The 25,661-nt window shown below is 38.7% G+C and overlaps 1 protein-coding gene and 1 long non-coding RNA gene across 5 annotated transcripts in view; both read left to right on the forward strand.

Annotated features, from left to right (window-relative positions):
• The window catches only part of LOC121386952, a 132,143-nt gene extending 130,587 nt beyond the window's left edge, over positions 1 to 1,556 (forward strand). For both annotated transcript variants that reach the window (XR_005959744.1, XR_005959745.1), the window contains exon 8: positions 418 to 1,556. This is a non-coding gene — a long non-coding RNA (uncharacterized LOC121386952). The remainder of the gene's footprint in view (positions 1 to 417) is intronic.
• Positions 1,557 to 1,624: 68 nt separating this feature from the next.
• The window catches only part of LOC121386344 (ETS-related transcription factor Elf-3-like), a 76,621-nt gene continuing 52,584 nt past the window's right edge, over positions 1,625 to 25,661 (forward strand). Inside the window, exons 1-3 of one of the 3 annotated variants that reach the window (XM_041517222.1) lie at positions 1,625 to 2,924; positions 4,351 to 4,376; positions 7,964 to 8,249. In XM_041517222.1, the coding sequence (XP_041373156.1) occupies positions 8,093 to 8,249 (157 nt within the window). In that variant the 5' untranslated portion in view covers positions 1,625 to 2,924; positions 4,351 to 4,376; positions 7,964 to 8,092. Of the gene's footprint in view, positions 2,925 to 4,350; positions 4,377 to 7,789; positions 8,250 to 25,661 lie in introns of those variants that run through there. The other 2 variants (XM_041517221.1, XR_005959634.1) reach the window with 2 other exon arrangements.

Consider the following 25,661-nt stretch of genomic DNA (forward strand, 5'->3'; position numbering starts at 1 on the left):
GCACTTAACGCCTGAGCTATGTCCCGCCACCACAAGATATATTTCAGTTGATTATTAAGCGATTGTTTGGTTAAAGTTTATATGCACCATCCCACAGCCTTTGATATATACCAGTCATGGTGCACTGGCTGGAGTGAGAAATAGCCCAGTGGGCCCACCGACGGGGATTGATCCTATAGACCGACCGCGCATCAAGCGAGTGCTTTACCATTGGCCTACGTCTCGCCCCTCTGTAGCACATAGAGTACTGCTACCAGTTTTAATTTCATTCATTTTACCATTGGGCTACATCCCGCCCAGTCCCCCCCCCCCACCCCCAGGACAGGTATGCATGGACCTCTGGTTGATGAAGTAAGTGCCAAAATGTTGATTCATTCCTGTATTACTTTTAATGTCATTTTCCATTGTGTTTTGCAGGACTGGTGTAAAGACTCCAAGTCCAGGAGACCAGAACGGTCTGCAGGGTGGAACTGCAGGTCCTACGCAGCAGGATCTTAAAACAAAACCAATGGCAGCGCTCGGGATGTAAAACCACACGGAACGGCAACGATTGGATGAGCTACGCGCTAAATCATTGCTGGATCTGTATCATTCAAAATATGGATTTATATAATGTGATCCCATGGAATTATACATGGCCAGATCGGTGGATTATAAAACCGTGTATTTTCAGCAGCACCGGAGAACTACGTGATTCTAGGTCTGAGGCAGAATTAACCCTGGTGTGTCAATGCTTGATCACCATCGACTCCCTTGGGAAGACAATCATCAGTTAATGTTTGCATTTACCATAGGTTTGACACCCAATAGCCGATGTATTTTTCGTGCTGGGGTGTTATGTTGTTAAACATCTGTTCTATTTTGTTTATTCTATAGCCTGGGAGACAAGATTATGTTTTGGGTAGGATGTAGCCGGGGTGTTATGTTGTTAAACATCTATTCTATTCTGTCTATTTTATAGCCTAGGAGACAAGATTATGTGTAGGCAGGATGTAGGTGTGATGGGTTGCAGGATCGATCCCCATCAGTGGACCCACTGGCTTCTATACCCTGTCCCAGCCATTGTCCATTGACAACAAGTTGTCCTGGAGTTGGGGTGGAGTTCACTGGTGGAGAACTAGCATGATGGCCAATGGATGATGTCCTCGATTGATTTCTTTTGATGTTTTCACTTAGTGCTACACAACTGTTGCATATCAAAGGCCATGATATGTATGTTGTCCTGTCTTTGGAAAAGTGCCTATAAAAGATATTTTTCTGCAATTCACAAAGAATAAGAGTAGCAAGGGTCACAATTACTATATATTAAAGACGAAGGTTAATGGTTATGAGAGAGAACGAGGGTTAATGGTTAGTGAGAGAAGCTAGGGGTTAATCGTTATGAGAGAGAATGAAGGTTAATGGTTAGTGAGAGAGAACGAGGGTTAATGGTGAGAAAGAGAATGAGGGTTAGTGAGAAAGAATGTCTGTTAATGGTTAGTGAGAGAGATTCAGTGGATCCATTCAGCTGATTGGGTTGTTTTTTTGTTCCAGCCAGTGCACGACAACTGGTCAAAAACCGTGGTATCTGCTTTCCTATCTGTGGGAAAGTGCATATAAAAGATCCCTTGCTGTATTAGGAAAAAATGTAGCGGGTTTCCTCTGATGAGTGCATGTCAGAATTACCAAATGTTTGACATCCACTAGCCGATGATTACTTGATTAATGTGCTCTAGTAGTGTCGCGAAACAAAACAAGCTTTAATTTTACACTGACCGTTGAGCCGTTCAAACACATTGGCTTCGCGTGGGTTGCCATCGCCCGGGGCAAGGCAAGTATTGCGCCCTCTAACCAGTGGACCATTAGCACTCACTGAGTCCCTTCCAGCAGTCCAGAATTTTGCACCCAGGGCAACCGCCCCGGTGGCACCGCCCACGCAACGCCACCATTAAAATGTACTCTTGGCTGGGGGCTAGGACAGACACAATGTCTGACACACGATTGGATCTAAACCTGTGGATTAATTGAGACAGCCATGACAGGCTAAATGGATTTAGATAGGGAATATAACTAAATTTAGTGGTCTTAACGTTGGTGCACTGACATCGTAACCAGGTTTAACTGTCTAGCCAATTTCTGATAGACGAGTGAAGTAAAGTGTAGTTTTAGCTAATTAATTAAACAGACTAATTAATGATCTAATTATTTCGCTTTAGCTAATTAAGTGAATATGCTAATTATCTTCTTCTTGTTTTTAATATACTAATGATCTATTTTAGTTCTAGTTAAGTAATTAAATAATTTAATGATTTAAAAAGAAATTAATTATGGGGAGGTGATACTTAATTGAATAGATTTATATTCTGATTATATAGCTTTAGCTAATTAACATTTTAAGAAGGAACGCAGGATCTAATCCATCAGAGGACAGGTTTTCAACTATCAATACTCTAAAACCATGGTACATACTGTCATGTCGGGGGGGTGGGGGGGAAAGAACTAGCCACTATAATAACTAACAACTAACCCACTGTCCTGGACAGACTGCCCATGCAGTTAGTGAAGGTGTGTGCCCAGGACAGTGTGCTTGAACGTTAATTGGATATAAATTCAGAAATAAGTTGAAATAAAGGAGATCACTAATTATAAACCATAAATCAGACTAAGCCCACAGGATAGCACATACCACGGCCTTTGATATACCAGTCGTGGTGCACTGAATGGAGCGAGAAATAATCTGTGACTAAGACCGCAGCTAAAAGCTGATAGGGAATGACAGGTGTGTGGTGCGGATAGCCACAAGAGACAAGCACCTGGCACGGCTGGAGAGACGAGGACTGGGATGTAGAGGTGGACAGCGAAAGAAGTTGCAAGATAGGAGGACTTGCCAGATCGGCAAGAAATGAGATTGAATTCAAAGGATTAAACTGAAAGGGGGGCAGTGGGTAAAAAAAATATAATACATATATATATATATAAACCACAAATGTACCATGGTGTTTTCTCTGACCAGTGTGTAAGAAATATTTATTTTATTTATCTCTGTTACATATTAACATTATTTGGTAAATATAACATTTCTCGTTTAGTGGTTGGTCATTCCAAAATGGAACAAAACAACATGTTTTCTTTGTATGTATATTTCACATGAGCTTGTGGGGTTTTTTTGGTGGGGAAGGGTGGGGGGGATGTTTTAAATCTTGCCCAGTGTCACGAACCCGTAGATCCGAACTTGTGTTGGTGATTATGTCGCAAGCTCGCGTCTACGAGTGTGTGTCGCTGTGGTACAATCAAAATTATTATTTTCACGTTTATATTACGCATGTATATCATTATATCATTAATATTTTGGGTTTTGCTTCCTAATTTTTTTAATATTTACAAATTTTTACACAATTTTTTTTATTGCAGAATGATAAAGATCAGCAATTAAGTCGGGGTTTTTTTATCTTTATTTTATTTTTAAAATTATGTTTCATTTCCAAATAATTAGTCTTTGTGGCTTTTTTCTACTACACTAAATATTTGTTTTCTTGTTTTTTAAATCTTTATTTTTTAACAATCATCTTTCATTGGATCAAATTATCATTCAACCAATATACAAAGTTAGATACAGTTAGGGTGGAATTGTCCTAACACTAGTATAACAGCTTCTGCAATTGGATGGAATGTCCAAACACTAGTATAACAGCTTTTGCGATTGGGTGGAATATCCAAACACTAGTATAACAGCTTTTGCGATTGGGTGGAATATCCAAACACTAGTATTACAGCTTCTGCGATTGGGTGGAATTGTCCAGGCACTTGTATAAGCCTGCCTGCGATTGGCTGGAAGATGTACTATTCGTGTTCTCGGCCTGAGGTAGTAGGTTGTATAGTTGAGAATTACACCGATACAGGGGGACTGTACAACCTTCTAGCTTTCCCCGAGGCACGTTCATCTACGACCATTTTCTCGTCATCATCGTCGTCGTCTTCTAAAGTACATTCCTCCACTGTCTGGAGTACCACAGTGTTATGTCATTTGTTTTAAACATATTCGCATTTTCAATTAGCACCATACTATAGGGTCCTTACGTGTCCTGCAAATCCTGGAATGTCCTTGAATTTTGTGATGTTAAAATCCAGGCCTGGAATGTCCTGGACAAAAGCATTAAATTTTATTGTGCTTGGAAATTTAGGCCAAAAATTTTGTGGTTTATTTTTGTTTTTCATCTTTACTTTTGTTGTCCTTATAACCTAAATTCAGACAACAATTTGTTATAATAACATTCACTGATTAAACATTTCATGTCCTAGAGAAATCTGTGACAGTATGCCTTTAAAGTATTTTCCTCAACCGCAGCCTTTATGTATGGATTTTATTTTCAGGTTTGGTTGCTGAAGAACTTTTAAAGGTACGAGCTCTCGGTTGTTGGCTTATTAAAAACTTGTGATTAGCATACCACAGATCATGTGATTTGAAATTTACACTACTACTTTCTACCATAAACCATTCATGTGAGCCTATTCAAATAAATAAATAAATAAAATTTCTCATGGCCATCTTTCCATAAAGGTCACTTAAAACTTACACTTAGTTTCTACCATAAACTATTCACATATTAGCCTAATAAAATTACTAAATAAATAAATAAAATTTCTCATTTATGGCTATCTAGCCATAATTTAGTAGTCAAAGCTTCTCCTGCAGCCACCTTTATAAAACAGCCACCTTTACAAAGCAGCCACCTGTGTTGAGAAGCCAGATTTTTATGATTCTCCCAAATCATCTAGTATGAATTGACTGCTATTAAAGGGACAGACCCTAGTTTCAACCCGTGAAAATTAACACTAAGTTTAGTTAAAGGGACAGACCCTAGTTTCAACCCGTGAAAATTAACACTAAGTTTAGTTAAAGGGACAGACCCTAGTTTCAACCCGTGAAAATTAACACTAAGTTTAGTTAAAGGGACAGACCCTAGTTTCAACCCGTGGAAATTAGCACTAAGTTTAGTTAAAGGGACAGACCCTAGTCTCAACCCGTGAAAATTAACACTAAGTTTAGTTAAAGGGACAGACCCTAGTTTCAACCCGTGAAAATTAACACTAAGTTTAGTTAAAGGGACAGACCCTAGTTTCAACCTGTGAACATTCACACTAAGTTTAGTTAATCTACAAACCTGTAACACGTTTGGATGAAGTTACAATTTAATGAAACATGAGTCTGTGACTTTGAAATGGTGAAATACCCTCTGAAAATAGACTAAAACTCGACTCCATAAGTGATACTTAACTCAACTCCATAACTGTTACATTTTGTAGTGTTAAAAACACCAGGATGACCAAAGAGACTTCGAAAGTACGGAAATTGATAATCTAAATCATAAAATCTAAGTAAAGTATGATTTCAGTTAGCAGTAGTCTGTTGTACACATTTACATAGGTTGGTCATTAATGTATATATGATGTAAAACAAGACTTTACAATCAGTTCATTCTATGCAGTAGTCTGTTCTAAACATGTTCGTTTTAAGTGTACTTTACTGTACATCATGTATATATCTTTTAAAATGTTCAATTATCATGGCCATCGGTCTACAAGCTGGTAGGTACTGGGTTCGGATCCCAGTCGAGGCATGGGATTTTTAATCCAGATACCAACTCCAAACCATGAGTGAGTGCTCCGCAAGGCTCAATGGGTAGGTGTAAACCAATGATCCATAACTGGTTCAACAAAGGCCATGGTTTGTGCTATCCTGCCTGTGGGAAGCGCAGATAAGACCCCTTGCTGCCTGTCGTAAAAGAGTAGCCTATGTGGCGACAGCGGGTTTCCTCTAAAAAAAACAGTGTCAGAATGACCATATGTTTGACCATATCAATGTGCTCTAGTGGCATCGTTGTTCTAAACATTCGTTCGTTATAAGTGTACTTTACTGTACTTTGTGTATACATCTTTTAAAATGTTAAATTATATTGTTGTGTGCTTTAGAAAAAGGCTGAGAACATGTTATCTACATGTATGTAATGATGTATTTCTATCAGTTCTAAAGCCAAGAACTAAATACGTGAATCTGATATTTAAACATTTACAATCATGCTGCCGACACTGTGGCTACCAGCACCAATGATAGGCCATACAATGAATTTGTATTCCATTACAGTTACATCAAGTCATTATTAAAATGTATATTAAGGAATAAATTGAAACAGGCTTTAGAAAATGATAGAAATAAGTTTATATTTTCTTTGCATTTATACATACTGCCAGCCAGTGCACCGCGACTGGTATATCAAAGGTCGTGGTGTGTGCTATCCTGTCTGTGGGATGGTGCATATGGAAGATCCCTTGCTACTAATGGAAAATGTAGAAGGATCTTTTATGTGTGCTATTCCACAGACAGGGTAGTACATACCACAGCCTTTGATAGACCAGTCGTGGTGCACTGGTTAGAACGAGAAATAGCCCACTGATAGGTGGTCCCACAAAGGTTGTGGTATGTGCTATCCTGTCTATTGGAAAGTGCATATAAAAGATCCCTTGTAGCTTTAATTATCCGTATATTTCTCGTTCCAGCCAGTGGATCACGACTGGTATATCAAAGGCCGTTGTATGTGCTATCCTGTCTGTGGCATGGTGCATATAAAAGATCTCATGCTACTAATGAAAAAATTGTAGCAGGTTTCCTCTCTAAGACTATATGTCAAAATTACTAAATATTTGATATCCAATAGCCAATGATTAATAAACCAATGTGCTCTAGTGGTGTTGTTTAACAAAACAAACTTCTTTTTAATTATCAGTAAGAGTAGATAAAGTGGGGGGGTGTAGTGGGTTTCTTCTCTAGTATGTCAAAAATATACATAACACTGCCCCCTTCCCCCGATATTTTTCTTTATATTTGCTTTATAATAGTGTAAAAGTATGTAAATATAAAAGTGTGGCGCACCCCCCCCCCCCCCCACACACACACACACACACTTACTTTTTGGCACCTTCCTACGCCACTGCATAATTATATTAGACAGCATATAACAGTAGTTTAAAATATATTCAGGTGCCGTTAACAAATACATGTAGTTCTTTGCTTTCCTTTTGAAACATTCTGTTCTCGTTTTTTTACCACTTTTCTTCCTCTTGCCGGTCGCCCAGTTTCACGAACCCGTAGATCCGAACTTGTGTTGGTGATTATGTCGCAAGCTCGCGTCTACGAGTGTGTGTCGCTGTGGTAAAATCAAAATGAAAATAGTTGTCTGTGTGTTTCTTTGCTTCTCAAACTAACTTATACGCTATTCTGTCTAAACAATACAAATGACATGTGGTTAGATATATTAGAAATTTATCAAAATATGTAGCGTATATAACATGTATTATGATTTTGGTTGATGTATGTTCAGTGAATTATTTGAACCTTAATTTAATGGGGGGGTTTGGGGGGGGGGGGGATAGGTGTGGGTGAGAGTAGTCTACTGTCAACTGATTGGGTTTTTTCTCGTTCCAACCAGAGCACCACAACTGGTCAAAGGCCGTGGTATGTGCCTTCCTGTCTGTGCAAAAGTGCATATAAAATATCCCTTGCTATTAATGGAAAAATGTAGCTGGTTTCCTCTCTAAGACTGTTACCAAATGTTTGACATCCAATAGCCGATGATTAATTAATCAATGTGCTCTAGTGGTATCGTTAAACAAAACAAACAAACCATTCAACTGACTGTGTTTTTTTCTGGTTTCAGTCAGTGCACCACAACTGGTCAAAGGCCATGGTATGTGCTATCCTGTCTGTGGAAAAGTACATATAAAAGGTCCCTTGCTACTAATCGAAAAGAGTAGCCCATGAAGTGGCGACAGCGGGTTTCCTCTCTCAATATCTGTGTGGTCCTTAACCATACGTCTTATGCCATATAACCGTAAATAAAATGTGTTGAGTGCGTCGTTAAATAAAACACTTCTTCCTTCCTCTATCATTGTTGGTTTATAAAAATGGCTAATTCTAGTTATTTTGCAGGTACATTTATCTCCACAGAAGAGCAGACAGGGGAAGTATGGGATACAAGAAATATCACACGATGTATGTGACTTGTTGTGTATTGTTGGATGGATTTATACCATTTGAAATATTCCACACAGTTGGATCATGGGATTACTGGAAGTTGGTATAGTTCAGACGTGCTGGAGGTTTTTCACTTCGTTAAGCATGCGGAAGAATTCTGGCTTACCTGGATTCGTTACCTGCGGCTGGTCGTGGATATTTCCAACTGGAGTACAGCATCGTAAAGCCAAAACTATTGCAGGTAATTTCACATGTTTGAATATCAATATTTGTCACGCAGAACTGCAGATCCGCGGTCACTAATATACTGTTTTTTCTCATTCCAACTAGTGTATCACAAGTGGTCAAAAGCTGTGGTATTTGCTTTACTGTCTGTAGGAAGGTGCATATATAAAAGATCCCTTGCTGCTAATAGGAAAATGTAGCGGGTTTCCTCTAATGACTACTAGTGTACCACAATGGGTCAAAGGCTGTGGTATGTGCTATCCTGTCTGGGATGGTGCATATAAAAGTTCCCTTGCTGCTAATGAAAAATATTTAGCAGGTTTCCTCTGATGACTACTAGTGTACCACAACGTGTCAAAGACTGTGGTGTGTGTTATCCTGTCTGTGGGACAATGCATATAAAAGATCCCTTGCTACTTATGGGAGAATGTAGCGAGTTTCCTCTCTAAGACTGTATGTCAGAATTACCATATGTTTGACATCCAACAGCTGATGTATTTCTTGTTTCAACCAGTGCTCCACAATTGGTGTAAGAAAGGCTGTGGTATGTGCTGTCCTGCCTGTGGGATGGTGCATATAAAAGATCCCTTGCTGCTAATCTAAAAGAGTAGCCCATGAAGTGGCGACAACGGATTTCCTCTCTCAATAGCTGTGTGGTCCTTAACGATTATGTCCGACGCAATATAACCGTAAATAAAATGTGTTGAGTGCGTCGTTAAATAAAACATTTCCTTTTTTTACAACAGCTGATTATTCATAAATCAATGTGTTTTGGTGATACCATTGAACATAACAAATGGTTTATGATTACAATATGAAAGCTTTTTCGCATGGATGTTATTTGACATAGTCATGCAGCCATCTATTGTTAGATAAACAGGTCTGCCGTGTGTGATTAATGCATTTTTCATACTTAATCCTTTACGTGTGGCATTAATATTCAATAGTACAGGCTTGCAATGTTGATTAAATAATGTTAAAAACTTGTACTTCAGTTTACATTTCATCATGAAATATCGGTAATGTCAAATGCAGTGATATGACTCATTATTTTACTTATTATTATTAAAGTGACATACTCTACTTTTTGAGACTAGCTGAAACTGACATATCAGTAATGTTAATGCAGTGATATGACTCATTATCTGATGCGATCTATTGAGACTTAGCCTTTGACCAGGAGATTTGTCCGCTACAGACGGGTACATCCCCACGGGTCGGCGGGCCGGTCTTCGCTTCCCAGGCGGTCGTTCGCAGGCGGTCGTGCTCTTCAGGTTTTTTTGTTTGTTTTTGTGTTGTTTTTGGGGTTTTTTGGCAGCGACGAGCCGGGATGGGAGACACCGAGAGTATAAGAGTATAAGAGCATAAGAGTATAAGAGTATAATAAGAGTTGTAAGAAAGTTATTTTACTTATTATTATTAAAGTGACATACTCTACTTTTTAAGACTAGCTGAAACTGACATATCAGTAATGTTAATGCAGTGATATGACTCATTATCTGATCAAAGTTATTTTACTTATTATTATTAAAGTGACATACTCTACTTTTTAAGACTAGCTGCAACTGACATACAAATAATGCACATGCAGTTTGCGGTATGAAGAATTACTGTATTAAAAGTTATTTCACTTACATTAACGTGAAAGTGAAAAAGAGAAGAAGTTTGTTTTGTTTATCATTTTGTTTATCATTTTGTTTATCATTATTGCGGTCTGGCTAAAAAAATATCAAAATACATTAGTTTCATTGAGAGCATCTAGGTGGTGTGTCTACAAAACGCATGCGGCCAGCCGCAATGAAAGCACGTGGATAGCACATACCACGGCCTTTGATATATGAGTCATGGAGCACTGTTTGTGGTAGAATTACATATACCCGTCTTGGAGAGGAAAACCGCTACATTTTTTTATTAGTAGCAAGGGGTCTTTTATATGTGCCATCCCACAGACAGGATAGCACATACCACGGCCTTTGATATATGAGTCATGGAGCACTGTTTGTGGTAGAATTACATATACCCGTCTTGGAGAGGAAAACCGCTACATTTTTTTATTAGTAGCAAGGGTCTTTTATATGTGCCATCCCACAGACAGGATAGCACATACCACGGCCTTGGATATATGAGTCATGGAGCACTGTTTGTGGTAGAATTACATATACCCGTCTTGGAGAGGAAAACCGCTACATTTTTTTATTAGTAGCAAGGGGTCTTTTATATGTGCCATCCCACAGACAGGATAGCACATACCACGGCCTTGGATATATGAGTCATGGAGCACTGTTTGTGGTAGAATTACATATACCCGTCTTGGAGAGGAAAACCGCTACATTTTTTTATTAGTAGCAAGGGGTCTTTTATATGTGCCATCCCACAGACAGGATAGCACATACCACGGCCTTTGATATATGAGTCATGGTGGTGTTTATCTTAAATGCAGTTTGATATGATGCATGTATATAGTAAAACCTTTCACAGCATAGAAAAAAGGAAAATGTGTAAAGACACCTCAGCACATTTTAAACTACGGCTGATTAAAGTTTGTTTGTTTTGTTTAATGACACCACTAGAGCACATTGATTTATTAATCATCAGCTATTGGATGTGAAACATTTGGTAATTGAAACCCATGTTAAATTGCCCAACTTCAAGTGAAGATTGCCAATAGAACGGGTTCTCGTTGGCACTAACAACATACACCATTGCAAACATACATTATATAAGCATTTATTTTCACTCCAACTGGCCTCGGTGGCGTCGTGGCAGGCCATCGGTCTACAGGCTGGTAGGTACTGGGTTCGGATCCCAGTTGAGGCATGGGATTTTTAATCCAGATACCGACTCCAAACCCTGAGTGAGTGCTCCGCAAGGCTCAATGGGTAGGTGTAAACCACTTGCACCGACCAGTGATCCATAACTGGTTCAACAAAGGCCATGGTTTGTGCTATCCTGCCTGTGGGAAGCGCAAATAAAAGATCCCTTGCTGCCTGTCGTAAAAAAGAGTAGCCTATGTGGCGACAGCGGGTTTCCTCTAAAAAACAGTGTCAGAATGATCATATGTTTGACATCCAATAGCTGATGATAAGATTAAAAATCAATGTGCTCTAGTGGCGTCGTTAAATAAAACAAACTTTACTTTATTTTCACTCCAAAATTGAGAACATTTCCGTCTCAGTTTTTTGCTATATGACCACATCTGGCTGTAGTACCAGTCCAAACAGGTGGTTCATTAACCGATTCACTCCGGCTGTCACTTGCGCTGTATACCCATGTCCCAAAAGGTCGATGCACAACATTACAAAATAACATGGGCAAAATACAGCCAGAAGGCTTACCATTAAATATACATATTATTTTAATTGTTCACCATTTCCTAGAAGTGAATATGTGAACCATAACGTGTCACAATTAGGAACTGTATAGTGGACCGTGATAAATAAACTCTCACCCGGAAGTGATCTGTGTAGTGAGACCTAAAGGGTTAATGTGATGAGTTGATATAGAAGTTGAAGTGTTAGTGTTCTGCAGTCAAAGGGTTAATGTGATGAGTTGATATAGAAGTTGAAGGGTTTGTTGTTTGCAGTAAAAAAGTCAATATGACAAGTTGATATAACAGTTGAAGGATTGGTGTTCTGCAGTCAAAGGGTTAATGTGATGAGTTGATATAGAAGTTGAAGTGTTAGTGTTCTGCAGTCAAAGGGTTAATGTGATGAGTTGATACAACAGTTGAAGTGTCAGTGTTCTGCAGTCAAAGGGTTAATATAATGAGTTGATACAACAGTTGAAGTGTCATTGTTCTGCAGTCAAAGGGTTAATATGATGAGTTGATACAACAGTTGAAGTGTCAGTGTTCTGCAGTCAAAGGGTTAATATGATGTTTTGATGCAACAGTTGAAGGCTTAGTGTGCAGCAGTCAAAGGGTTAATATGATGAGTTGAATGAATGAATGAATGAATGTTTAACGACACCCCAGCACGAAAAATACATCGGCTATTGGGTGTCAAACTATGGTAATGCAAATAAATAAAGTGATGATCAACATCAATATAAAAATTCAAGACTTAAACAAAAACAGTGTAAAGAACTGTGCAAAAACACAAATATCACAGAATTTTACAGATACTGAATTTTACTCAAAACTTCAATTTTGTGCTGTATTGGCCATTCTCAAAGAGAATGTTACACCCCTGCACCACGGTGAGGTTACAGCACACGCAGGGGATGATGAGTTGATACAACAGTTAAAGGTTATAATGTGCTGGGTTAGTGTAGTAGTTACAATGTCAGTATAGTGAGTTGATATGGCATTTGAAGAGTTAACATGGATCCACATGGCAGCTAATTGAATGAATGAATGTTTAACGACACCCCACATTGGTGTAGGAAGGTGCCAAAAAGTTGGGGGGGTGGGGGGGGGGGGCACACTTATATTTATACACTTTTACACTATTATAAAACAAATATAAAGCTAAATATCTGAAAAGGGGGGGGGCATTTGCTCTCTCTCTCCCCTCCCCCCCCCCCCCCCCCCCCCCCCCACATTTCCTAGGCCAGTACCCCAGCATGAAAAATATGAACGGCTATTGGGTGTCAAACTATAGTGTATGCAAACATTAAGTGATGGGAAACTAAGTGAGTTAGAGTTAATGTGTTTAGTTGCAGTGAACGTTAAAGGGTTAATGTGTATTGTATTTAATCAGACTACGATGATGATATTGCACGGCCCGCTCCACTGTACTTTCTGTTGTGTAGGATTGATCAGGAAATTTCCCTCGGGATTCTTTTCCAACTTCAGTGATTAATCTGATACCAGAGGCTGCGACAGTTTTAAAGTAAAGAAGTCAAAGGGGTGCCCAAGGCTACACTAGAAAAACACTAGCTGGCTACAGCGTTATGTAAATTCATCTTGACCTGTATTCCATACTTGTTGAAAATATAATGTGGCAACTCGTTATGTAAATTCATCTTGACCTGTATTCCATACTTGTTGAAAATATAATGTAGCAACTCGATGAGTGGGTGTCTGCATTTGAAATCAGGATCGTGTCATTGAGTGGGTGGACTAAAATAAGGTTTATTCAGGGAAATCTGTTTAAAATGTGGCACTGTCTAATGGTCTGGGGATAATTAAAAAAAAAAAAAAAAATTGGAAATTAAAAAAAAAAAAAAAACATGTGTTTACTCTGCATGGACTGCTGTGGTATGTGCTTTCCTGGCTGGTGGGAAAGTACATATAAAAGATCCCTTGTGGCTAATGGAAAAATGTTGCAGGTTTCCTCTGATAACTACGTGTCATAATTACCAAATGTCTGACATCCAATAGCTGATGATTAATTAATCAATGTGCTCTAGTGGTGTCGTTAAACAAAACCAAAGTAACTTTCACAGCACATGGGGGCAGAATGTAGCCCACTGGTAAAACACTTGCTCAATGTGTGGTCGGTCTGGGATCGATCCCTATCGGTGGGTCCATTGGGCTATTTCTCATTCCAGCCAGTGCACCACGACTGGGATATCAAAGGCTGTGGTATGTATTGTCCTGTCTGTGGGATGGTACATATAAAAGATCCCTTGCTGCTAATTGAAAAGAGTAGCCCACGAAAAATGGCGACAGTGGGTTTCCACTCTGTATCTCTGTGGTCCTTAACCATATGTCTGATGCTACATAACTGTAAAATAAAATGTATTTCCTTTCCTCCTTTACACCACACTGTAGTGGAATCCTTCGTGATCGTAATTTCATTATAGCAAACGAAGTGTGAAATTTTGCAAGGCAAGCTGTTGTATTATTGTTGATGTATATAGAAGTACTGACTCAGTGTACATCAGCAGATGTTTAGGGAGCTCGTGTTATTATTGTTGTTAGTCAGTGACCGCCAATTATTTCTTGCTGTCAGCAAATTTTTATCTGTCTGATTGTTCCAGTCAGGGTGCCATGACTGGTGTATCAAAGGCAGTGGGATGGTGCATATAAAAGCTCGCTTGCTAATATTACAAAGGAGCCGGCGCAAGTCAACACCTACGCCCACGACAGGCGTGTGCTACAACAGCTTGCTCTGAATGTGCACATTAAAACCCTATGACCTGACCTGAAGGGGAAAATGTAGTGCGTTTCTTCTCTTAAAGGCTGTGGTGTGTGCTTTCCTGCCTGTGGAAAAGTGCATATAAAAGATTCCTAAGATTGCTAACAGAAAAATGCTGCAGGTTTCCTCTCTAAGACTATATGTCAAAATGACCAAATGTTTGATATCCAATAGCCGATGATTAATATATCAATGTGCTCTAGTGGTGTTGTTAAACAAACAAACAATCTGTGCTGTTATTCATTTCATTTCATTTCAACTTATTTCCGTGCTTATATCCAATGAAGGTCAAGCACGCTATCCTGGGCACATACCAAAATGTTTGACATCCACTAAATGTGTCAAAGGATGTAGCCCAGTGGTAAAGCTCTCGCCTGATGCGCGGTCGGTCTGGGAACTATCCCTGTGGGTGGGCCCATTGGGCTATTTCTCGCTTCAGCCAGTGCACCACGACTGATGTATCAAAGGCCGTGGTATGTGTTATCCTGTCTGTGGGATGGTGCATATAAAATATCCCTTGCTGCTAATAGAAAAGAGTAGCCCATGAAGTGGCGACAGCAGGTTTCCTCTCTATATCTGTATGGTCCTTAACCATATGTCCGACGCCATATAACTGTAAATAAAATGTGTTGAGTGTGTCGTTAAATAAAACATTTCCTTCCTTTCTCTTTTATCTCTCAGGTTCTCAACCATGCATTGTGTATGTCTGTCTGTCTGTCTGTTCTCAACCATGCATTGTGTATGTCTGTCTGTCTGTCTGTTCTCAACCATGCATTGTGTATGTCTGTCTGTCTGTCTGTCTGTTCTCAACCATGCATTGTGTATGTATGTCTGTCTGTCTGTTCTCAACCATGCATTGTGTATGTCTGTCTGTCTGTCTGTTCTCAACCATGCATTGTGTATGTATGTCTGTCTGTCTGTTCTCAACCATGCATTGTGTATGTCTGTCTGTCTGTCTGTTCTCAACCATGCATTGTGTATGTATGTCTGTCTGTCTGTCTGTTCTCAACCATGCATTGTGTATGTCTGTCTGTCTGTCTGTTCTCAACCATGCATTGTGTATGTCTGTCTGTCTGTCTGTTCTCAACCATGCATTGTGTATGTATGTCTGTCTGTCTGTTCTCAACCATGCATTGTGTATGTATGTCTGTCTGTCTGTTCTCAACCATGCATTGTGTATGTATGTCTGTCTGTCTGTTCTCAACCATGCATTGTGTATGTATGTCTGTCTGTCTGTTCTCAACCATGCATTGTGTATGTCTGTCTGTCTGTCTGTCTGTTCTCAACCATGCATTGTGTATGTCTGTCTGTCTGTCTGTTCTCTACCATGCATTGTGTATGTCTGTCTGTCTGTTCTCAACCATGCATTGTGTATGTCTGTCTGTCTGTTCTCAACCATGCATTGTCTGTGGGATGGCACATATAAAAGATCCCTTGCTACTAACGGAAAAATGTAGCGGGTTTCCTCTCTAAGACTATCATGTGTCAAAAGACAATCTTGGTAAATGTATGCTTTGACTTTACCTTCTTTTTCTTAATATCCACCTTGATACCAAATCCTATGTAATCCCATGACCTACTTCCTGGTAGGTGATTAGGAAAGCCAAAGGTGTTGTTCTCATGGGAGACCGGCATTGATAAACTTAATATCTGGCCAGATGATTGTGTTCAGAGGTTTGGTGACATCAGAAAGAATCAGGTCTTAATTGGGTCTCAGTTGATCACAAAAATCTCATTAATTTAGCTTGACGATAAATCAACCATTTCTTCAGGTTACAGGTAGATATGGGTTATCCGGAAAAAAACAATTTGTTTTGAGAGAATTGTACTCTTGTGTATGTCAAAGATGACGATTCTGATCAAAGACAGACATTTGCATCAGAGCCCCGTTCCACAAAGCGATCTTAGCCCTAAGATCAACTTAAGTGCATAGGGTAGCTATGCGCTTAAGGTAATCTTAGGGATAAGATCGCTTCGTGGAACGGGGCCCAGGACAATTTTTATTTTTTATTTTTTTAGTAGCATTTTTACACCTAACATTTGTCCTCTCGGGTGTAATGAAGGTAAAATTAGTTTTGTTTAATGACACCACTAGAGCACATTGATTTATTAATCATCAGCTATTGGATGTCAAACATTTGGTAATTCTGACATATATATAGTCTTAGAGAGGAAACCCGCTACATTTTTCCATTAGTAGCAAGGGATCTTTTATATGCATCATCCCTCAGACAGGATAGCACATACCACGGCCTTTGATATACCAGTCATGGTGCTCTGGCTAGAACGATAAATAGCCCAATGGGCCCACCGACGGGGATTGATCCTAGATCAACCACGTATTAAGCGAGCACTTTACCACTGGGCTACATCCCAAGCCCCTGTTGTTGGCTTGATGATAGTTTGAAGTTATTCAAGTCATCTCTCAAGACAAATAATTGTGTAGTGATTACACCGGTATTAATTGCCATCAATCACTGCCATGGGGGCATATAAAAGATCCCTTGCTGCCAGTCGAAAAGAGCAGCCCATGATGTGGCAACAGCGGGTTTCCTCCCTCAATATCTGTGTGGTCCTTAACCATATGTCCGACGCCATTTAACCGTAAATAAAATGTGTTGATTGCATCGTTAAATAAAACATTTCCTTCCTTCCAATCACTGCCATGTACACATAGGTGACAAATTCAGTTCCATTCAAAAGCGTGTCCCTTTTTTGTCTCGCGTTTATACTTCATAAAGGCATCAGAAGGAAGGAAGGAAATGTTTTATTTAACGACGCACTCAACACATTTTATTTACAGTTATATGGCATCAGACATATGGTTAAGGACCACACAGCACTGGCTGGAACGAGAAGTAGCCCAATGGGCCCATCGACAGGGATTGATCCTAAACCAAGCGCGCATTAGGGTTAGGATAGTACATATCATGGCCTTTGTTACACCAGTTGCGGAGCACTGGCTGGAACGAGAAATAGCCCAATGGGTCCAACGACGGGGATCGATATTTCTAATAGAATGACGTCGCACAGGTAATTCCTATTCTCTTCTTTCAAGGTAGAAAAATAAATCTTTTCTGTTTTTGTTTTTTCTGGTTTAATTGCTACATACGTTCTGATTAATGTTTATGTGCTTGGCTTTGTGATTGATCCCAGCCTAATATAGGTTTTGATCCGTCAATGAAAAATAAAGCGGTTAATGTGCCGAGCTTAGCTTACAATTCGAGTAATAGTCATGAATATCTGGCGTATAAAAGGGAAAGTAGATCATTCTACCTGAAGGTTTCATACGTTGTAATTCAGTAACTAGCGCATCTGATGTCTTTGTCAGACAACTGTAGTTAATGTTTTTTATTGTGTAGGAAACAGATATTTTCTCTGTGAAAGAAAAGGTTCATTCAAGAGGGAAGGTGTCGTACATGTCTGATAAAAGTAAAGTTTGTTTTGTTGAAGGACACCACTGGAGCACATTGATTAATTAATCATCAGCTATTGGATGTCAAACGTTTGGTAATCCTGACACGTAGTCATCCGAGTAAACCTGCTTTCATTTTTTTCCTAATGTAGCAAGGGATATTTTATATGTATTTTGCCACAGACAAGGTAGCACATACAGTTATGGTGCACTGGTTGGAACGAGAGAAAATCATATCAGTTTAATGGATCCACTGAGGTGATTCGATCCTGTGACGCAAGCACATCAAGTGAGCACTTAACCGACTGAGATAAATCCCCCCCCCCCCCATGTCTAATAAAATTTTGTCACCTCAGTACATGAGTAACTACAGTTATTTGATGTCTAACATGTTTGGGGGGGGGGGGTTCGACATGGTTGAGAAATATAGATTATTATACGAGCTGATTTCGTACTGATTTCACTACACAAGTTTCGTAAAATCAGTACGACACACACACGAGTGTAATAATTTCTTTATTATCCATATCATTGTTATTTTGTTTATGAATAACAAGGACCGTCTCAAAATGCTTCAACCTCAACTAGAAGGAGACGACGAAATGACGTCATATTTCACATGCAAAGTCTTAGCTAGGACTGGTAAAACAACAATGTCATGTTATGACGTTGCTTCCCAAAATTACGTCATTACACTTGTTATTGCATGTGTGTGCTTCGTATGATTATTATTAACTCAGTTATGTTGAAGCACGTGGATAATAAAGAGAGAAAGAAAACAGCTACAGCTACTGAGGCTACTTTTACCCAAAAATACTATCCTGTCTCTGTTTTGTTTTTGACCGGCCTCGGTGGTGTCGTGGTTAGGCCATCGGTCTACAGGCTGGTAGGTACTGGGTTCGGATCCCAGTCGAGGCATGGGATTTTTAATCCAGATACTGACTCCAAACCCTGAGTGAGTGCTCCGCAAGGCTCAATGGGTAGATGTAAACCATTTACACCGACCAGTGATCCATAACTGGTTCAACAAAGGCCATGGTTTGTGCTATCCTGCCTGTGGGAAGTGCAAATAAAAGATCCCTTGCTGCTAATCGGAAAGGATAGCCCATGTAATGGCGACAGCGGGTTTCCTCTCAAAATCTGTGGTCCTTAACCATATGTCTGACGCCATATAACCGTAAATAAAATGTGTTGAGTGCGTCGTTAAATAAAACACTTCTTTCTTTCTTTCTGTCTTGTTTTTTAACTTACCAAAAAACAGTTGAAGCCTCAAATGACTTATTGTGTTTTCATTAATTAAAGTCTGTTTTGTTTAACAACACCACTAGAGCACATCGTCTTATTAATCATCGGCAATTGGATGTCAAACATTTGGTAATTTTAACATATAGTCTTAGAAAGCAAACCTGCTATATTTTTCCATAAGTAGCAAGGGATTTGGTATATGCACCATCCCACAGACAGGATAGCACATACCTCAACCTTTGATATACCAGTCGTGGTGCACTGGATGGAATGAAACATTTTTTAAATAATGATTGGTCACAAGAGTACTACTACTATGTCTACATATTTCAGCTCAAAGATTATGATATATGTAACAACTGTAATTTTTAACATACAATAACAATAGAGAGGAAACCCGCTACATTTTTCCATTGGTAGCAAGGGATCTGGCTGGGGCGCAAAATAGCCCATTTGGATCGATCCCAAATTGCCTGCGCATCAGGTGGACATTCTACCACTGGACTATATTCTGCTATTGAATTTTGGATGTCCCGTAGGATTAAGTCGAGCAATTTTCATGAGGTAATTTTGGCTCATAATTTGGAATGGTTCATCAAAAGTTAAAAAAAAATGGAGCTAGCAAGTAATATTGACTTAGTTTGCCAAATTGTAGCTCATATTGGGACCTTGCCTATTGGGGGCCGTCGTTAATGGACTCCCGTAGTTGCCTCCTAGTTACAAAAAGAAGTGATCTTTTATATGCACTTTCCAATAGAAAGGACAGAAGTTGGCTGAATCAGTCATGCCAGTTGACAGTCTGAGATTAGCATAAAGCTGTATTTTTTGTTCTGTTTGATGTTTGCACAAAATTAAACCGCAGAACCTAGTTTCAACCCGTGAAAATGGACATTAAGTTTAGTTGAGTTACAAAACTGCAACACATTTGGATAGCGTTACAAGAAAGTGAAACAAGAGTCTGTGATGTTGAAATGGTGAAATTTCCTTAAAAATAGACTAAAACTTGACTCCATAACTGTTACTTCTCAGACGCATGTGCGTTTTTAAAAATATTTTTACAAATACATTTTGTGGTATTAGAAACACCAGGATGACCAGAAAAACTTTAATTGTACGGAAATAGATAATCTAAACAATAAAATATATAAGTAAAGTTTGATTGCAGTGATCATAAACGGCTCTAGTAGTGAAAAATATGCTCTAGTGTTTAAAAACTAGGGTTTGTCCCTTTAACAGGGTTGAACAAAAATGAATACGACCACACCAGGAAGCATAGAACAACAGCTGAATATTTGTTTGTTGTTGAGCTTACTACACAAATGAAACGATTTGCATCTGTCATCATGATGGGCAGGATGTAGCCCAGTGGTAAAGCACTCGCTTGTTGCGCAGTCGGTCTAGGATCGATCCCCGTCGGTGGGCCCATTGGGCTATTTCTCGTTCCAGCCAGTGCATCACGACTGGTATATCAAAGGCCGTGGTATGTGCATATAAAAGATCCCTTGCTACTAATGCAAAAATGTAGCGGGTTTCCTCTCTAAGACTATATGTCGAAATTACCAAATGTTTGACATCCAATAGCCGATGATTATTAAATCAATATGCTCTAGTGGTGTCCGTAAACAAAACAAATATTTGACATCCAATAGCTGATGATTAATTCATCAGTGTGCTCTAGTGGTGTTGTTAAACAGAACAAATGTTTGACATCCAATAGCCGATGATTAATTCATCAGTGTGCTCTAGTGGTGTTGTTAAACACAACAAATGTTTGACATCCAATAGCCGATGATTAATTCATCAGTGTGCTCTAGTGTCATTAAACAGAACAAATGTTTGACATCCAATAGCCGATGATTAATTCATCAGTGTGCTCTAGTGGTGTTGTTAAACAGAACAAATGTTTGACATCCAATAGCCGATGATTAATTCATCAGTGTGCTCTAGTGGTGTCATTAAACAGAACAAATGTTTGACATCCAATAGCCGATGATTAATTCATCAGTGTGCTCTAGTGGTGTTGTTAAACAGAACAAATGTTTGACATCCAATAGCCGATGATTAATTCATCAGTGTGCTCTAGTGGTGTTGTTAAACAGAACAAATGTTTGACATCCAATAGCCGATGATTAATTCATCAGTGTGCTCTAGTGGTGTCATTAAACAGAACAAATGTTTGACACCCAATAGCCAATGATTAATAAATCAGTGCTCTAGTGGTGTCGTTAAACAGAACAAATGTTTGACATCCAATAGCTGATGATTAATTCATCAGTGTGCTCTAGTGGTGTCGTTAAACAGAACAAATGTTTGACATCCAATAGCCAATGATTAATAAATCAGTTCTCTAGTGGTGTTGTTAAACAGAGCAAATGTTTGACATCCAATAGCCGATGATTAATTCATCAGTGTGCTCTAGTGGTGTCGTTAAAACAAATGTTTGACATCCAGTAGCCGATGATTAATAAATCAATGTGCTCTAGTGGTGTCATTAAACAGAACAAATGTTTGACATCCAATAGCCGATGATTAATAAATCAATGTGCTCTAGTGGTGTCATTAAACAGAACAAATGTTTGACATCCAGTAGCCGATGATTAATAAATCAATGTGCTCTAGTGGTGTCATTAAACAGAACAAATGTTTGACATCCAATAGCCAATGATTAATTCAGCAATGTGCTCTAGTGGTGTCGTTAAACAAACCAAACTTCTGTCACGATGACGCGACTGTTTGATGTTCTGCTTCCATTGTGTCATTTCTAAAAAAGCATGTGTGGGTGTTATTCAGAATAATTCAATGGAATTGTCACGTTTCATTTGATCTGCCTTGATAGATAATCCTCAAAACTGTTCCAGTTTAAAAAAAAAAAAAAAAAAAGCATTACGGGAATTGTTAGTCAAAAGACCCATCTTGTTATTAGTGCTGCAATGTATGGTGGGTTTTTTAAAAATTAATGTATGGTGGTTTCTTTTAAAATCAATGTATGATGGGGTTTTTTTTTAAATAAATGTATTGTGGTTTATTTTAAAAGCAGTGTATTGTGGTTTCTTTTAAAATTAATGTATGGTGGTTTCTTTTAAAATCAATGTATGGTGGTTTCTTTTAAAATCAATGTATGGTGATTTCTTTTAAAATGAATGTATGGTGGTTTCTTTTAAAATCAATGAATGGTGGTTTCTTTTAAAAGCAATGTATGGTGGTTTCTTATAAAAGCAATGAATGGTGTTTTCTTTTAAAACCAATGTATGGTGGTTGTCATCCACCCGTTATAAATTAATTAATAAGACTGAGTCTTTGACTACACTAGAGTAAATAATGTTAACAGATTGAGTCTTATAGTTTCAAAACCCTCAACAGTCTGAGTCAGGTAATAGGCCATTACTTTCTAATCAGAACATTTCTTTATGTAAATTATTTAAGTCATTATGAACAATTACATTTCTGTTTACAGCAAATAGCATTTCTGTTTAGGCAGCTGATATAAAATATCACGGCATGTATAATGTAATACTATTTATCTTGGTGGAATACAAATGGAAACAAGCAGATTGCAAATCGGTGCCAAGGTTTTCTCGATTACACAAGTGTGAACAGATGAGACTTATGTATTCTCAGTCACAGTTGCTCACATGTAAATAAGAACAATGTCTTTTTCCATCAGCGTATTTCATTAAAACATTTAAAGACACAGTCTGAAAGGTGAATAATGACCAAACATATTTCTTTTTATACACATTGATTTATTAATCATCGGCTATTGGAAGGAAATGTTTTATTTAACGATGCACTCAACACATTTTATTTCTGGTTATATGGAATTGGACACATGGTTAAGGACCACACAGATATTGAGGGAGGAAACCCGCTGTTGCCACTTCATAGGCTACTCTTTTTAATTGGCAGCAAGGTATCTTTTATATGTACCATTCCATAGACAGGATAGCACATACCACAGCCTTTGATATACTAGTCGTGGTGCATTGGTTGGAAGGAGAAATATCCCAATGGTTCCACTGACGGGGATCGATCCTAGACCGACTGCACATCGAGCAAGCTGACCACTGTTGTGGTGCATTGGTTGGAATGAGAAATATCTCAATAGTTCCACTGACCGGGATCGATTCTAGATCGACCACGCATCTAGAGAACGCTTTACCATGTTCCATCCCTGGCATAGCTAAAAAAAAACATTTGTTTTATTTAATGATGCCTCTAGAGCACATTGATTTTTATCTTATCATCGGTTATTGGACGTCAAACATATGGTCATTCTGACATATTTCTTTAGAGGAAACCCACTGCCGCCACATAGGCTACTCTTTCCGATAAGCAACAAGGAGTCTTTTATATGCACTTTCCCACAGATGGGACAGCACATACCGTGGCATTTGATGAACCAGTTGTGGACCACTGGTTGGAACGGAAAATAGCCCAAACTGCAAATGGGTCTACTGAGAAGGGTCGATCTGATGACCGACCGCTTCACAGGCAGATACGCTACCGCTTGAGCTACATCCCACTCCCTGGCATAGCAGTGCAGGCCTCTATTGAAGTAAACCGGCCTCGGTGGTTAGGCCATCGGTCTACAGGCTGATAGGTACTGGGTTCAGATCCCAGTCGAGGCATGGGATTTTTAATCCAGATACCGACTTCAGACCCTGAGTGAGTGCTCCACAAGGCTCAATGGGTAGGTGTAAACCACTTGCACTGACCAGTTATCCATAACTGGTTCAACAAAGGCCATGGTTTGTGCTGTCCTGCCTGTGGGAAGCACAAATAAAAGATCCCTTGCTGCCTGTCGTAAAAGAGTAGCCTATGTGGTGACAGCAGGTTTCCTCTAAAAAACTGTCAGAATGACCATATGTTTGACGTCCAATAGCGGATGACAAGATAGAAAATCAATGTGCTAGTGGCGTCGTTAAATAAAACAAACTTTACTTTTGAAGGATTTTCGGTATGCTGAGCACACAGCAATACAGACAAGACCATCGCGTTGGTTATCACCGATTCCCGACCAATTAGTCTGTAAGATTGTAAGCTGAGAGATGGACAAAACATCGAGTCATGTCTCGTCTAATTCTCATCATTTTTTTTTTAATCAATTTAAAAAAAAAAGAAGGTTTTTTTTGTTTTTTTTAAACATGTTTTAATAGATCTAGATTAATCATGAAATTTGTATCCAAAGTTTTAACCAAAAAAAAAAAATATAATATTTTTTTTTAATTAAGGTAGACTTGAGTAGAGTTTTTATAATTGTATCTGGTTATTGTGTTACACACAGAAGACTGTTTTGAGTTCACTGAATGATTGTTCATTGTTCCAGGTATATAGGTCTTTCTCTTTTAGGGATTGATTTTGCCACGATTACAGAAAAAAAAGATTACAGAAAAAAAAAGACAAAAAACATGGCTGGAATTAAGTAACTGAAATGGAATTCCCAGTTCTTATAGATTTTTGTTGGGTTTTTTTAGGCCGGGAGGGTTGTATTTGTTATTAACATACATGTACATTTTACAGCCAATAGCCGATGTTGTTGGGGTGTGTGTGTGTGTGCTGGGGTGTCGTTAAACATTCATCCATTCATTCACTCACTCATTCATTTCATTTCATTCACTCATTCATTCATTTCATTCACTCACTCATTTCATTCACTCACTCATTCATTTCATTCACTTACTCATTTCATTTCATTCACTCACTCATTCATTTTATTCACTCACTCATTCATTTCATTCACTCACTCACTCATTTCATTCACTCACTCACTCATTTCATTCACTCACTCATTCATTTCATTCACTCACTCACTCATTTCATTCACTTAATCATTTCATTCACTCACTCATTTATTTTATTCACTCACTCATTCATTTCATCCATTCACTCATTCATTTCATTCACTCATTCATTTCATTCATTCATTCACTCACCCATTCATTGCATTCATTTACTCACTCATTCGTTTCATTCATTCATTCATTCATTCATTCATTCATTCATTCATTCATTTTAACATAACTGTTTTTTACTCCATGCTCACACTCCGTTATGAACAATACTTGGTGCCAATATCAAACGGTGTGGAAATAAACCTCCATAGAAAACACATCCACAGGTTCTCTTGTTCCGTGATCTTGTGATGTGTCATTCACTTGTGTCGTCTACAGGACGTGCTTGAAAAAGAATGTAATTAAATTAAAATAACAAGAAGTGAAGGGAAAAAAACCCACTCAATTGTTTTGGGACGAGAATGTCACGTTAACAAATCAATATGTAGTCATTAGTTTCAAGATGGAAGGAGTCTCGTGGGGATTCAACTGGTTTTGATTTTGTCTGAGATTGCTTTTAGAAACAAAACAAAAAAAATCAGTTAAATGTTGGGAAATGCAGACAGTGAAAACTAAAGAGGTATATTCTGAAGTACATGGTACTTTGATTTAGGAATTGATCTTCGATATAATAGCCCCGTCGTCGGTTTGGGCTATTTCTCATTTCAGCCAGTGCGCCGTGACTGGTATATCAATGGCTAATCGCGCATCAAGCAAATGCTTTTTGCCACAGGGCTGCATCCCGCCCGCACAAATGGTATATATCAAAGGCTGTGGTATGTGCTGTCCTGTTTGTGGGATGGTGCATATAAAAGATCCCTTGCTACTAATGAAAATAATTTAGTGGATTTTCT

The sequence above is a fragment of the Gigantopelta aegis genome, chromosome 12 (genome assembly GCF_016097555.1).
Source record: "Gigantopelta aegis isolate Gae_Host chromosome 12, Gae_host_genome, whole genome shotgun sequence".
Lineage (NCBI taxonomy): Eukaryota > Metazoa > Mollusca > Gastropoda > Neomphalida > Peltospiridae > Gigantopelta > Gigantopelta aegis.